This window comes from Drosophila kikkawai, chromosome 2R (genome assembly GCF_030179895.1).
Source record: "Drosophila kikkawai strain 14028-0561.14 chromosome 2R, DkikHiC1v2, whole genome shotgun sequence".
In the NCBI taxonomy this organism is placed as follows: domain Eukaryota; kingdom Metazoa; phylum Arthropoda; class Insecta; order Diptera; family Drosophilidae; genus Drosophila; species Drosophila kikkawai.
In genome coordinates, this window is record NC_091729.1 from 23,348,823 (window position 1) to 23,363,225 (window position 14,403).

General features: G+C 42.7%; 5 protein-coding genes across 5 annotated transcripts; 3 read left to right on the forward strand and 2 right to left on the reverse strand.

The window, feature by feature from the left end:
- Positions 1–12: 12 nt before the first annotated feature.
- ND-19 (NADH dehydrogenase [ubiquinone] 1 alpha subcomplex subunit 8) lies at positions 13–1,115 on the reverse strand. Its single transcript, XM_017169092.2, has 5 exons — positions 1,009–1,115; positions 783–947; positions 431–606; positions 276–366; positions 13–219 (listed from the first exon to the last, which is right to left on the reverse strand). The coding sequence occupies exons 2-5, from the start codon at positions 909–911 to the stop codon at positions 88–90; spliced, it is 528 nt and encodes a 175-aa protein (XP_017024581.1). The 5' UTR covers positions 912–947; positions 1,009–1,115; the 3' UTR covers positions 13–87.
- A 37-nt stretch (positions 1,116–1,152) lies between these two features.
- LOC108076312 (uncharacterized) lies at positions 1,153–1,928 on the forward strand. The gene has a single exon (XM_017169091.3). The coding sequence runs from the start codon at positions 1,153–1,155 to the stop codon at positions 1,876–1,878; it is 726 nt and encodes a 241-aa protein (XP_017024580.1). The 3' UTR covers positions 1,879–1,928.
- A 31-nt stretch (positions 1,929–1,959) lies between these two features.
- Cpr60D (Cuticular protein 60D) lies at positions 1,960–2,546 on the forward strand. The gene is made up of 2 exons (XM_017169005.3): positions 1,960–2,156; positions 2,216–2,546. The coding sequence occupies exons 1-2, from the start codon at positions 2,145–2,147 to the stop codon at positions 2,483–2,485; spliced, it is 282 nt and encodes a 93-aa protein (XP_017024494.1). The 5' UTR covers positions 1,960–2,144; the 3' UTR covers positions 2,486–2,546.
- A 75-nt stretch (positions 2,547–2,621) lies between these two features.
- Positions 2,622–3,404, forward strand: LOC108076154 (larval cuticle protein 4-like). Its single transcript, XM_017168879.3, has 2 exons — positions 2,622–2,780; positions 2,832–3,404. The coding sequence occupies exons 1-2, from the start codon at positions 2,622–2,624 to the stop codon at positions 3,300–3,302; spliced, it is 630 nt and encodes a 209-aa protein (XP_017024368.1). The 3' UTR covers positions 3,303–3,404.
- Positions 3,405–3,700: 296 nt separating this feature from the next.
- LOC108076224 (isochorismatase domain-containing protein 1) lies at positions 3,701–4,862 on the reverse strand. Its single transcript, XM_017168967.3, has 3 exons — positions 4,659–4,862; positions 4,387–4,596; positions 3,701–4,074 (listed from the first exon to the last, which is right to left on the reverse strand). Exons 1-3 carry the CDS (start codon positions 4,779–4,781, stop codon positions 3,781–3,783), a joined length of 627 nt encoding a protein of 208 aa, XP_017024456.1. The 5' UTR covers positions 4,782–4,862; the 3' UTR covers positions 3,701–3,780.
- Positions 4,863–14,403: the final 9,541 nt, after the last annotated feature.

Genomic DNA, 14,403 nt, shown 5'->3' on the forward strand with positions numbered 1-14,403 from the left:
AAGAGATTCAAATACTAATGGAAACAAGAGTTTATGTTAAGATGAACGCTTTCTTTCGTATTTCACTATTTGCTAGCAGCTGTGCTTCTATTCCAGCCAGTGGAAGCGGGAGCCGTACTTGGCCGGCGGCTTGGGGTAGTCCTCGGGCAGACCAGGAGTGGCATCGGGATAGGAAATCTTCTCTTCCTTCTTGGGAGGATCGCGGGCGGACTTGATGACCTGTTGAATAAAGAGCGTTTAATCGAGGCTTGGGATACTCTTTAGTCAAAACTCACCTTGGCCCTGGCGAAGTAGCCGTAGGAAGGACGTTCCCAGTCAAAGTTATCCTTGACGCACTTGTCGAACACACCCTGCGTCTTGCGGCAGCTGCACAAATAGAGCAGGACTTGTCTTATACACCTCCAAGCCATTTAATCCTTCAAACACTTACTGTGCAAAAGCCATGGTACCGCTGCTCTTGTCCAGGCAAGTGGCGTACTGCATGAACTCCTCATGGCAGGTCTTCTTTACCTTGCGGAAAAAGTCCAGAGCACAGCCGGTCACCGCCTTGCCCTCTGCCAAACAGGCGCGCGGATCGTCCAGCTCCTGTCTGCAGAGCATGAATTCCTGCAATTTTACATGGAAAACAAAACGTAAACAAACCGAGGAAGGTGCGTTTTGAGGTTAGGTTATATAACTTAAGCGGTAGGATTTAGTGGTTTCCGCCGGCTCCAGCTTCACTTGGAGCTGGTTATGACTTGGTCACTACCATTGGCAGTGTCTAGGATGCGTTAGATACTAACATTATTGGCTTGCTCGCATTGCTTGCCCAAATGAAAGGCGCCCGCCCGCAGAGCCGCCGACGAAAGATTCAGCTCCTGGGTGTCCAGCTCCGCCTCCTCGGGCAGTGTTGTGTTGTTGGTGATGACCATGTTGGCTTTGCTTTTGTATGCGTTCTAGTCAATGCCCTGTAAATGGTTCGTAATTATAGAAAAACTGTAAATCGTTAATTTTTGTGCCCAAATTTACGTTTGCCTACAACACAACAGCTGATTTTTGGTGATCCAGGGCTGCGCTAACTTAACTGTCACTCTGTCTATCGATAGGTCGAGAACCACACAAGCAATCGAAAGTCGGCTCTCAATTTGAATTTTCCAAAAATAAGCTCTGAAAATGATTTATTTAATTTTTCACTTTATTATTATATTTCTTACAATCGCGGCAGCTGCAAGCAATTCAAAAGCCGGTAACTACCACACCCCTGTTAAAGGCATCGTCAATGATCTTATCGAGAACTGGGAGCCGCCGTTTGCCTACCTGAAAAGTCGCGGCTACCTGGCCGAGGATCTGCCGTCTGCACCTGAGTTACAGGACTTCCAACAGCAGCTGCAGGAGAATTCAGACCAGGAGCTGCCTCTTGAAAAGGATTCCAAGCGGAATTTGGGCAAAAAAAAGAAATGTGATTCACGAAATGTTCGACTTTCCGATGAGCCAAAAGATATGAATCTGAAGGATATGTTTCGTGATTTGTTCAGCTCAAAGAAATCATCTGTGTCGGAGGATCTCAAGGCCAAGCTGAACGTTGACTGGGACATGAATGCCTTGAAATACTCCGCCCAGGAGAGTGCCAAGAAGTATGTTAAAGGTTACAAGGCCCCAGTCGAACAGGCGGACCAAGATGAGGAAACTATTTTAAAGAAACCACGGGCTCAGGTTAATCTGCTGAAGAAACCCTCGGCTCAGGATCTTCACTTTAAGGAACCCCAGGCTCAGGAACTTCTACTTCAGCCGTCTCTGCCCTTTGACAATCCCAGTGACTGGCCCAATGTTTGGAAAAGTCCGCTGATGCGGAGAAAGAAAATGGTCTCGAAGCAGGAAAATCAAGGAAAATATTTCTAGAACGAGCCACTGGGAAATCTTTATCATTAAAATTTAACTTAGTTGTGAAATGGTTTAATTAAGTTGGGGGAGGCTGGCTCTGGCTTGTGCCAGAAGCAAACGCGATTGAGCCGCCGCCAATTTGATATTCATGGCTGTCTGGTTAATCGCAGTCATTAGCAGATGAGACGGAAACCCGTTTAGTGGGCGAGCCACTGCGCCGAAGTTAGTATAAAAGCGCGCTGGCCATTCGGCCATTGTTTCAATCTATTTGCTGCTCTAATATAATGCTGAAATTCGTGAGTCTAGACTGAAACTGGGTTTGATTCCAAATAATCATAACTACATCCGCCTCCAGGCTTTTGTCTTTGCTCTGCTGGTGACTCTGGCCAGCTGCAATGAGGAGGACTTCAATGCCGTGCTCCTCAAGGCGGAGAACCACCAGAATCTGGATGGAGCTGGACAATTTAATCACGAGACTAGCGTTAGCAATGGCATCCAGGTGAAGGCCCAGGGCAACGTGAACGGCGTTCAGGGCGAATACTTTCTGCCCGGCGAAGATGGCAAACAGATCCGGGTGACGTACACAGCAGATGCCACCGGCTTTCATCCCAAAGTGGAAGAGTGATCGCGTGACCTTGACCAAATGAATACGTGTTTAATATATAAATAATCTTAGTACATATTTACGACGTTGCTGTTTGTCATAATGCGAGGGAGAGAGTTTTGTTATTTGCTCACAATTAAACGTTAACAGCTTTGTGATGCACATAATTTATGGCCGAGAAGATCGGGAGCAACAGGTTACACAGGAATTTTGGGAGCCGACGACTTACATGCCCGTCTCTGGGTATTTAAGCCCTTGGCCCGGTTTTGGGGGACAACAGTTGATACGTTCCTACAGTTACGGAATGTTCCAATACGTAAGTTGATAATCCAGAGTTATCCTTGAGCTCACTTTCATCCTCCTGCAGTTGGCCTTTGTCCTGCTGATTGGTGGTTGTGTGGCCACCGATGACGATGCCCACGCCCATGTGGCAAAGCAGTACAAGCAGGAGGACGGACATGGCAAGTTCTCGTATGGCTTTGACATAACCAATGGCATTGGAGCCGGCGAGGCTGGGGATGAGCACCAGGTGAACGGCGAGTACCACTTCATTTCGAAGGAGGGTGTGCCCGTAAAGGTATCCTACACGGCCGATCAGCACGGCTATCATCCGCACGGTGATCTGCTGCCCACACCACCACCCACACCGGAGGCGATTCTACGGGCTCTGGCCTACATCGACGCCCATCCCAAGAGGGAAGAGCAGCGTCCTGTTCATCACCAGGCTCCACATTCGCATCCAGTGCATCCCCAGCCGCCTCGCTCCCATCAAGGGCATCACCCATCGCATACAGTGCATCCAACGGTCAGTCCCCATGGCCACCATCGCCTCCACTGAGTATCCTTAGGTTTTAAGTTGCCGCAAATGCGTCGCTGATTTCCTTCTGCCATTCCCTATTGTACAAATAAAAGGTTACGACGCAACTCTCAGCCTTGTAATCAATGGAAAATGGGTGCAGGAGGAGTGGGTGTGGCAATGGCTGTACATAAAATACGCATTGTCATTCGCATAATAAGAACCCCGGGCGGAAGTGGGCCCAAGGCGGCGGAGAGACTTCCTCGCCGGAAGGGAGGCCATTCGAGGCCATTGTTAAGTGTTAAATTCAAATATGGACTCGCCCATTGTGCGCGACCATTGGAATATGTTACGGAAATGACAACTTAAATGGGTGCTGTTCCCATTTTGCCCATTTTCCCCCTCCATCCGGTTATCCTTGGAAAAAACACTTTGCTGCATGATGGTTATATAAATGCAATTGGCATCATCACATACACAGGGACAAAAAAAAAAACAAAGAGTCGGACGTGGGGTTGTCTCACAGCTTGGCACTGCCCACAGGCTGTCCGTTGCCGCTGCGCGTGAGTTCCATGTCCACCGAGGGCTGGTTCACCAGTTTCCGAATAGCATCGAACTTGACGTTGTTTTTGTCACGAACCAAATCAAAGATGACACTCTCGCTGGTGGTGATCACACAGCCAGCTTGGCGCAGACGATCCAAAGCCAGATCCCGATCCTGATTAAGCCTAGAGGAGCAGCAGTCGGCCACAATGTAGACGTTGATGTTCTGCTCAAGAAGATCGATGGCGGTTTGCTCCACACAAATGTGGGACTGTAAGGAAAAGGGAGTTTTAATTAGTAAAAATGTATAATTATTTAAAAACTAAAACAAAAATTACAAGGGTAATGTTAAAGAGGCTTTTAAAATTGATTTCCTTGTTTAATTAAGAACTAAACAGGCTTTAAATCTTGAACGTAAACTGGTTTATATTTTAAATCAATTACAATAGCGCCTAGAAGTTTGCTTTGCAACGTTACATATAGAAAAGAAATTTCTTCGCCTCATTTTGGGCATTTTGAAGATGATTTCAATCAAAAACCTTATTTTTCAAACGAAAATATCACTTATACGATCTCAACCCACCTCCAGACCATACAACACCACATCCTCCGGCTTATCGTTGAATATATCCTTGATCACAGCCTTCACTTCGGGCGTAAACATGCTGAAGAGCGTCTTGCCGGACACCAACTTGGCATGGCTCACATCCAGTTGGGCCACGGTCTTGCCCAGTTTCTCTGGATAATGTTCCGTGACAATCAGCGGCACATCGAGAGCCTTTCCAGCCTTGGTCTGCAAGAGATTACGGGGTTAATCTGAGTGTTCAGATAGAGATCAATCAAAGTTCAACCCACCAGCTTGTCGACGTTCTTGACCATGTTGTCGAACAGGGGCATTGCCGGCCGGAACTTCTCCTGGATGTCGCACAGCAGGAAGAGGGTTTTCTTGGGGTTCAGATGACAGCGTCGCAGGGCCATTTTGTCCAGTAAATATTTATAAAAACTCTGCCGAGCGTATACGCAATTTTCACCTGCTAATTGAATCGATTTATGGCAACAGCTGGGGGCTGCCAGGGCTCCCACAAGTGATAAGTGATAACAGCGAAACCGTTATCATCGATAGACTGCTATCGATCTGGGGCGCCACATTTAAATTTACGCTGAGCTAGACAGAAGCTCCTGCTGGGCTCCAAGTTAATTAAAAAGCTCACATAATCCTCATTTAATTTAACTTTGCCCGAGGCGACATCATCAAGTAAATAATTACTTACCTGCCGCCGCCGCCTCATCTCGTCTCACCTGGGCCTAGGCCAATAGCAATTAAGTCGAAGCTGCCGCCGCCGCCGCCGCACACCGAGCAGATTTATATTCATAAGCCAAGGCATACCTGGAAATCTGCAGGCATTTATAATTGAATTCCTTGCCCGGGCCCAGGCCCAGGCCCAGGCCTAGGCCAGCTCCCGCCCACGACATTATAGTAATGAAGCCACCGCCACGGCCCAGTCAATTTCAATAACGCAATCAAATGCGTGCAGTTTCAAAAACCACAAATGCCTCCATCCTGCGAACCGAATGCCATTGACATGGCCGAAATGAGTGTTCCAAGTCCAGGCCAGTCCGGTAATGGCCATCCATTGGGTATTCCCGGCACGTAGCCTCGATGGACCTCGATACTCGTACTTCTTCTGCGGGGCCAAAAAGGAAGCCCCCGATAATGGCCATGGCGAGTCGCATGCATATTTCAGTAATTTGCGCTGCCTTTTGTGTGCCCCATCCCGTCCTCTCCCCCTCTCCCCCCTCCCCCTGCCAGGTATTACTGGTCTACATATTTTATGAGACCCCAAAGTTTGCGGATGCAGCAATTCCCGGGCTAAAGAAGGGGAAACCTTAGTGGAACCACTCAAAAAGTAATCGAAATGTCTGAGACAAACACATGCGTACGACGCACACCTGGAGGTGTACCTGTGTGCGAGGGGTACCCCCGATATCTGTATTCATGACGCCGCTCTCGCCGCCCTATTCTCCTAGAAGAAGTCATCTTGATTTTCAATTTCGACGCCATTTGCGCTTCACCGGAATCGAGAGTCATTTGCATTTTTCTTCTTCAGCTACACTTTCACTTCAAGGAGTATTTGTACTTTAGGGCAGCGAGATTGTGACAAATTTAATGGGTTTTTATTGGGGAGACAGAGAAGAGAAAGTTGAATCTAGAATGGAATAGAGATTTTTATGGGAATATAGTTTTATTAAAGAATAATTATTTCGATTTAAATTAATGTAAAGGTTTAGCATCTTTCTTTTAAAATTGATATACTACTACTACTGATAAATTACTATTATTTAACAGATTTAAGGAATTTCTTTGCTTTTAAATATGGTACATAGAATGCATTTATTTTGATAAATATCACCGAATTGCTTTTGATTTTAAAAATAGTGCCCAAACAAATGCAATATAATATTTAAAATTTCCAAATTTAATGTACATTTTGTTATCTAGTGGACTGTGTTACATTTATAGAATAACTTAAGTCTGAAAATGCAAAATTAACAGCGAATAATGTGGCACCTTTGACTTGAAATATTCCAAATATATATATTAAGCTAAATCTAAATTAAATAATTTTTTTTTCTGAATTTTAACATTTTTTTTCGAATGTTTTATAATTTTACTACATTTTTAAAATTTTTGACTAAATTTGTAAAATTTTTCTGAATTTTTAAAATTTTTTCTGAATTTTTAACATTTTTTTCAGATTTTTTATTTTTATTTCAGAATTTTTTAGAATTAAACAAATTTTTTTTAATATTTTAACAGCCAAATTTGAATTTGAATTTAACTGCCAAATTTGAATTTGAATTTAACGACGATCAGTTTCAGTGCTTGCTCATCTGCATCAGTGATGCTCAACTAGCTATTTTGCATTATTGGGACAAAATAGCTGGATGAGCATCACTGGCAGTTAGAGAGATGCATTTTGTCCTAATAGAGCATCACTGATGCAGATGAGCATCACTGATGGAAGTGAGCATCACTGATGGAAGTGAGCATCACTGATGCAGATGAGCATCAATGATGGAAGTGAGCATCACTGATGGAAGTGAGCATCACTGATGGAAGTGAGCATCACTGATGGAAGTGAGCATCACTGATGGAAGTGAGCATCACTGATGGAAGTGAGCATCACTGATGGAAGTGAGCATCACTGATGGAAGTGAGCATCACTGATGGAAGTGAGCATCACTGATGCAGATGAGCATCACTGATGCAAGTTAGCAAAACTTTTCATTCAAATTGGCCGCTTTCCAAACTGGGGTAACAGGCGAACAGAAACCAGCAGCAAGCAACTGAAAACTGGTATAAACTGTTATAAAATGTCCAAGTTCCAAACCATTTAGGAGCCGGCGCAAGTTAGCGAAGACTCAAACCTTTTATATTTATACCTATTTGTTGCCGACAACAACAGCTTATGGCAACAACAACCTTTTTACAACAACATCCCTACAGCAGCCCATTCAAATTTCCGAACATTTCCATGCAAATTGCCCGTTTCCCAAATTGGGGTAACAGGCGAACAGAAACCAGCAGCAAGCAACTGAAAACTGGTATAAACTGTTATAAAATGTCCAAGTTCCAAACCATTTAGGAGCCGGCGCAAGTTAGCGAAGACTCAAACCTTTTATATTTATACCTATTTGTTGCCGACAACAACAGCTAGCTTATGGCAACAACAACCTTTTTACAACAACATCCCTACAGCAGCCCATTCAATTTTCCGAACATTTCCATGCAAATTGCCCGTTTCCCAAATTGGGGTAACAGGCGAACAGAAATCAGCAGCAAGCAGCTGAAAACTGGTATAAACTGTTATAAAAAGTCCAAGTTTCGAACCTTTGATCTTGGAGTAAGCCAAGACTCAAACCAGATGTGACCATATTGTAAATTTTTTGGCTAAAATGTTGCTTAAATGCACCTGGGCACACTGAAACTGATCGTCGTTAAATTCAAATTCAAATTTGACAGTTAAATTCAACTTCAAATTTGGCAGTTAAAATATTTTAAAATTTTAAAAAATTAAAAAAAAAATTTTTAAATGCGGAAAAAAAATTTTAAAATTTAGATTTAGCTTTCAAAATAATTAGATTTTTCCCCAAACGGTCCGAAATCAATGCTGCCTTCACAAAAAAATTGCACATTGATTTCACCATCTTTTATTGATTCATATTTGTGTGTTCCATCAATTACATTTACATATTTAAATTGCATTTATATGCATCGAAACCAATCTGCAAGGGTATACAAACTTCGGCGTGCCGAAGTTAGCTTCCCTTCTTGTTTATAAATATATTTTCCCCATAATCTGTCATAATTCTCATTTACTCCTGGATAAGTGTATTTGAAACCTAGACAAAAAGTGATAATGCTAATAATAAGTCGACACAATTGACAAAAAAGTTTTTTCATTTACCCAAACACACAACAATAAGGAAAAACAAAGAAAATACATCTCCCCCCAGTCGGCAATTTGTTGGCATCCAAAAGGCAGCAGCAATTTATTGAATGTGAAAATTTAAAATTGTTCATTTGAGAAACAATTTGTGAGCATCAAGTGAAGTCGAAATGTTTTCGTTTTCGTTATCGCTTTCGTTTTGTTATTCGAGCATTGCCAGCCATAAGTTCGGATATATGGCAATAAAAATCCAGGAACTTGAGCAGCGCCCAGAGAGAGTTTCCCCAGTGTCTGTCTGACAGACTGTATTTTTATGTGATTTCTCAGGCCATCTTCCATCTGGGGTAAAGGCAAGTGCTCTCATGCGAGTTCGAGAGGGGAAATGGGGGAAAATGTTATGCCATTTATTTAGAGTATATCAAGTCCTTTGGCCTCTCACTTCCCGCCTCCGCCCCCTCTGCAATGCCATTTGCAATTGTGCAATTTACTCAATGAAATGTAAATGCGAACCAATTGTAGTTTTATTTGCCGTAATTCCTGATTCAACAAACTACTCGACTTTTTGGGCGAGCAAACGCTCACGCATTTAATTCCGAATATTCGATTTTCATTTCCATTTGCATTTGCATATTGCAGCCCTTTGCCGGCAAATATTTGATTTTAAAGACTTTTATGGGTTTAGTCAGTTAGCTGCGTTTTTGAGTTGAGGTCTTTGTGGCTGTCAAAAAACAGGAGAAAGCACTTTGCACTTGGGAACCACAACTTTTTGGTTACTCCCTGTATACCTGTGATGTGTAGAGGACGACATCGTGGCAGGTGATTTGATTGGCAACCCCTTAACCCCCACACGCACGTCCTCTGTGTTTACACCTCACTCTGGATGTCGTCTGCCTCGTATGCATATCAACGATTTTCAAATTGGCGACGAAATGATATGCCAAACTACATACACGGCGGAATTCTCCCCGGGACAAAATCCTCGGGCCTCCATTCCTCTTCCTGCATGAAGACATGCAGCGACATCGACATTATGGAGCGAGCACAGGTTGTAGGTTGTTCTCCGTAGGTTGTAGCTGTAGCTAATGCTTGTCACGTCTCCTTCAACATTTGACAAGGCAAATTCGCCAAAAATTCCGCCTCTGACTTCAAGCCGACTTTTTGTTTTTATTCTTGTCGCTCGTTCGCTTTTTTTCTTGTTTTTTTTTTGCCTGGAAACGAAGAAAATGATTTTCACAGGTGAATTGGAAAGCGCGTAATGTCGTAATGTTTGACTTGCCGGCAGGCACGTTGCCAACACATGTCCCCGCACCATTTTGTGTGAGAAACACTGAGCGAAAGGATAGATTCTGTAGGATAAGATGCACTCAGTATGTAAACTAATCAAACAAGAAAGAAAGCTAACTTTGGCCAGCCAAAGTTTGTATACCCTTGCAGGTAACAATTAAATAACTAAGCCAAAAATGCATTAATTTCGATTCGGAAAGCAGTTTTGTGTTAGTTTTTATTAATTTAAAAAAACTGCATACAAAATTTAAAATTTTAAGAAATCAAAATTTTTGGCCATTCTGCTAATTTTAATGATGTAACCCCTTATAAAATTTCCCAAAAATGGCCAAAAATCGATTTCTTCCGGACATGTCCAGAAAGATTCCCCTGTTGATGCTGATCAAGAATATATATGGTTTATGGGGTCGGAAATGATTCCTTGACTTAGAAAAATATTATTTTGTTTTATAAAATCTGATTTTTTATATTAAAAAACTTCTTGATTTTTTTAAAATTGAAAATATCATAACTCGGCCAAAAGAGCATTAATTTTAAATCGGATAACTGTTCTGTGCAAGATTTTCTACAGTTAATAAATCTGCATATTTAAAAATTTTGAAAATTCAATTTTTTATCAAAATCCAAAATTTTAATGATGTAACCCCTTATCAAATTTCGCAAAAATGGCCCAAAAATCGATTTCTTCCGGACATGTCTAGAAAGATTCGCATGCTAATGCTGATCAAGAATATATATGGTTTATGGGGTCGGAAATGACTCCTTGACTTAGAAAAATATTATTTTGTATTTTAAAATATAAAATAATACTCAAACCAAAAATCTCAATAGTACACCAATTTCTTTCTGTGCAATTTACTTCGATTTTGAGTGTACGCTCACGTGTCGCATCGAACTTTTTGAAGACCACGGGGCGTATGCGTATTCCACTTTTGCAAATTGGATGAAAATCTTTGGCTTTTCAGCCACGCAATTCCGCTTCTACCCTCGACCCCACCTGCCACCTGTCCCTACGGCTGCTCCTGCTCCTGCTTCAGCCTTTTTGTGCGATGCATCAGGCTGGAAATTGACATGTCTAACAGAGGGTTGCATTTCTCAAAAGGGCAAAACGGGGCAAATTCCGAAAGCGAGCCTCCCTCATTCATCATGGCACGCCTGGCCGTGTCACACAACATATAACATGTATATACATAGATATATATATTCCGGACAGCAACAATTTCGAAGAAAAAGGATTTACAGCATAGATACAACACACACCACACACACACACACACACTCAGCTCAGTGAGAAGACAGGACAAGTTCTTGGCAGCTTACTCCGTGTTTTTTGTGCCCGGATTGGGATTATTTTTGTAAACTTTTCCCCAGACCAAAAACAAATTCAAACAAATTGAAGAGCTCAGCTCACCTTGGTGCCCATTAAACGAGCTGAGCTGAACATGTGTTACGGCGTCCGACGAGTGCAAAATATGTTTCACGTCGTCCCGAAAAGCCCGTAACTCTTTCGCCGTGGCGAACTTTTCTACGTTTTACGTTTTTATTGCCCCCAGCGTCAAGTTGGACTTAAAGTTTAGCAGATTGCAGGGAATCTGTTGGAGCTGCTGGAGCGGATGGAGCATCTAGAGTTGCTGGAGCGGCTGCCTTGGAGAGCCTGAGCTGGCTGTCATTGAGGTTCATTGAACCAATTGCCGAGTCGGAGCGCATTTCCGGATGTGTCTCCGTGTGTGTCTTGTGTGACTCTGCAAATAAACCCCGGCTGAGTGGCCTGCTTGGAGTCTCCGTCGAGGCTTTTCATATACTTTATATGTGCACATAATTATGGTGGCTGCCTTTGAATGCAACAACACTCGAAAGAGGCGTTTGCGATGTTAGTGCCATCTTTAAAGTCCCATTGTGAGGCCTGCTTAAAGCCCCATATCCATCCGCATTGGCTCTTAATTAATGTTGCATAATTAACACTTGGCTGTGGGGGGGAGGGAAATGGCAGTGGAAATGGAAAAGGTAGCTGCTGCTAAACAAAGTTAAAGCACACCAAAGAAAAACAAAACAAAACGAAAACGAAAACAACAACTTTTCTAAGCATCTGCAAAACATAAAGCATACAAATTCTCACATCCTTGCCGAAGAACACGAAAAAAAAAGAAAAGAAATTGTGGCTGGGCTCAAAGGAAACACACACACATATAGAAGTCCCAAAGGGCAAGCGGTGCCAAAGGCCAAAAACAATGCCAAAAGGGGGCGTGGCCGCGGGGGAATTTCCTTGGGTTTTCCCCTTGTTTTTTCCTGTGCCTTTTGCCGCCTTTGTTGTTGACAGCCTTTTCGGCCACCTTCGGCATGGCGAAGGGCCTTCAAATTGGCGCCAAGTTTTAATTATTCCATCATATTTATAAACTTTTGTACTTGCCACGCAGACTCATTATGTGCGTCATCCATACCACACACACACACACACAAGCACAACAACAACAAAAACAACACCCACACATACAGGCACTCCAATGGCGGCTTAAGACACACTCAGGGAAAATAAGGATATAAAAGAGGGATTAAAAAGATATATAAGGCTGAAAGAATTATTTTAAGTTAATTTTTTAGTGAATAACCTATAATATAATGTTTAAAAGAGAATTTATGTTAATTATAATTAAATATTCACCGAGAAAAAAATAAACAAACACTTTAGATATATTGGAAAAAGAATTAGGATCTTTTAAATGCTTAAAATATATATACATATTATTTTTAAATAATAATATTAAGTCTTATCATCAAGTTTAGGTTAATTTAATTTAAATTAAACTTTTTTTCCTGTGCCTCAGCCCAAGTGCCTTGTTTCCCTCTTGTTTTTGTGTCGTCGCTCACAATAATAATGGCAAGGCGACAACGCCGGGACAATGACGACGTCTGCCGACTTGGCTCCATCCTGGCAGGGCCAGAAAAGGATCTGGCAACTGGTAGTGAGGGCCAGGAGAGGAAGGGATAAGGCAGTGGCGGGCACAAGGCGTTACTCCATAAAAATGAACAACAGCTTTTTATTGTCGAACAATGAAGGCGAAAGCAGCTCTAAACAACCAAAGCAAAGCAAAGTTCGACCTTACTCTCCCCATCTCCTGCCGCCATGTCCTGTGTTTGCCTCGTCCTGTCTTTGTTTGCCGCCGCCATTGGTAAGAGCATTTAATGAGGCTGTCGCATTATTGTTCAATTGTGCTTGGAACGGCTGGCTGAGCTGGGCGAGCTGCTGGCCAAGGAATTTCCAATAAATACGGCACTGAAATTGAGAGAGTTGCTCTATAAAAGGTTTATGGATAAATCGAAGAAGCGAATTAAATCAAGCTCCGAACGGGGACTCCATTCAAGCCACTAAAGTCAACAAAAGACATATTGTTTATAGACAATAAAATATATGTATTGAATAACAGTCAGGCCAAAAAATTAATTAATGAAATTAATAAATCAAATCCTTCAACGTATTTGGCAGCCAAGATAGATTTATTGTCCTGTTTTAATACATTAATCAATGGAATTCATTGTGAGATAAATAAATCATATTTTGCAAGATAAAATATTAATTAAACAATGCCAAATAAATCTTAATTTGCAAGATAAAACATTTATTTAATAATGGCAAAATAAAGACAAAGCAATTCCTTTACAATAACATGAATCAATGCCTGCAATTAAATGAAATATTTCCTTAATCAGCAACTAAAGGAAATTCGAAAATAATCGGTTAAATAAATCAGCAGCCCAAGGCGGAACAAGACTTGATTATCTCTGGAATCGCGTCGCTTCCTCCGAGTGCCACGACTGCCCGAGGACTCAATTAATGGAATGGAAACGTGGAACAAGTTTCGGCGAGCCTCTATCCCCTCCTTCCCGGCGGCTTTTTCGCTGATGAAACTAATAACATGTCAACCGAGTTACGCACCAGGGCACATCTCCATCCCGCCATAACCAACCCCAGTGCGATTTCCTAACCCATGCACTGCCTAACCCCGAAACCCACTCCTCTCCTCCTGGCACTCAAAGGCTAAACGAGGCTCAGCGCTGACACTCAAAGCCGACAAGTTAAGCCTGTCGCACATGGCGATTAAGCGGCGAAGGAGCAGCAGCTCCTGCTCTGGATCCCCTGCCCTCCAGATTAGCACTTTGTTGCAGTTGGCAAAAGCTGGGAAAGCTGGACGCCCGTCACCCGACGCCTGCAGTTTGTTTGCGTTCTAGTCGCGCCGCCGCCACCCCTTTTCAAGGGCCTTCGTTAGCCCGACGGCAATCGCTGTGCCCAGTAGGCAGCCGGCATCCAGTACGTATGAGTAATATTGAATCGAAATGCTGCAGCACATGGGTAGGGGAGCAAGGGGTAGGTGGCAGGAGATGGAGGGCAGCAGGAGGATCCACTGAATGTGCATAGTTAGAGTGCTAAACTGCTTTGGCACGGAAATGGCCCTGGAAATGGAAATGATGTCGAGTGTGCCTGTGTGCATAAAAAGGCCAATTAGAGGACGACTGAGTTGCACGTTTTCCGCCAGGCACTGTGGGAAAATTGGAAACGTGTGGGGGTTTTCCATACTAGCGGAGAAAGAAATTAAGAGCGGGGCTTATTCGGAAAATATCGAAGGGAAATTTGGGGATTAAAAGCGGGGTTTATTCTGAAAACATCAGGGGGTTTAAGGGAGCTTAGTTTTAAAGGAGATATCTCAAAATCTTTTTATGATAAACGTAGCAATCAAAGGGGTTGTATCAAGGCTTTTCCCACTTTGACACTTCTTTTATATAAAATTCTTTAAGAATAGTTGTCTTTCATCAAATTTAGTTACCATTTTCTTACACTGCACTCGAAATACACCGTCTCCATCATCCTCCCT

Excerpts from the sequence above, each read along its gene's own strand:
- ND-19 (XM_017169092.2), bottom strand. The coding sequence starts at position 911 with ATGGTCATCACCAACAACACAACACTGCCCGAGGAGGCGGAGCTGGAC. Across the intron at positions 367-430 it reads GGTACCATGGCTTTTGCACA|CTGCCGCAAGACGCAGGGTG; the intron begins GTAAGTGTTTGA and ends CTATTTGTGCAG. Across the intron at positions 220-275 it reads GCTACTTCGCCAGGGCCAAG|GTCATCAAGTCCGCCCGCGA; the intron begins GTGAGTTTTGAC and ends TTTATTCAACAG.
- LOC108076312 (XM_017169091.3), top strand. The coding sequence starts at position 1,153 with ATGATTTATTTAATTTTTCACTTTATTATTATATTTCTTACAATCGCG.
- LOC108076154 (XM_017168879.3), top strand. The coding sequence starts at position 2,622 with ATGCACATAATTTATGGCCGAGAAGATCGGGAGCAACAGGTTACACAG. Across the intron at positions 2,781-2,831 it reads GTTACGGAATGTTCCAATAC|TTGGCCTTTGTCCTGCTGAT; the intron begins GTAAGTTGATAA and ends ATCCTCCTGCAG.
- LOC108076224 (XM_017168967.3), bottom strand. The coding sequence starts at position 4,781 with ATGGCCCTGCGACGCTGTCATCTGAACCCCAAGAAAACCCTCTTCCTG. Across the intron at positions 4,597-4,658 it reads TCAAGAACGTCGACAAGCTG|ACCAAGGCTGGAAAGGCTCT; the intron begins GTGGGTTGAACT and ends AATCTCTTGCAG. Across the intron at positions 4,075-4,386 it reads TGGTGTTGTATGGTCTGGAG|TCCCACATTTGTGTGGAGCA; the intron begins GTGGGTTGAGAT and ends TTTTCCTTACAG.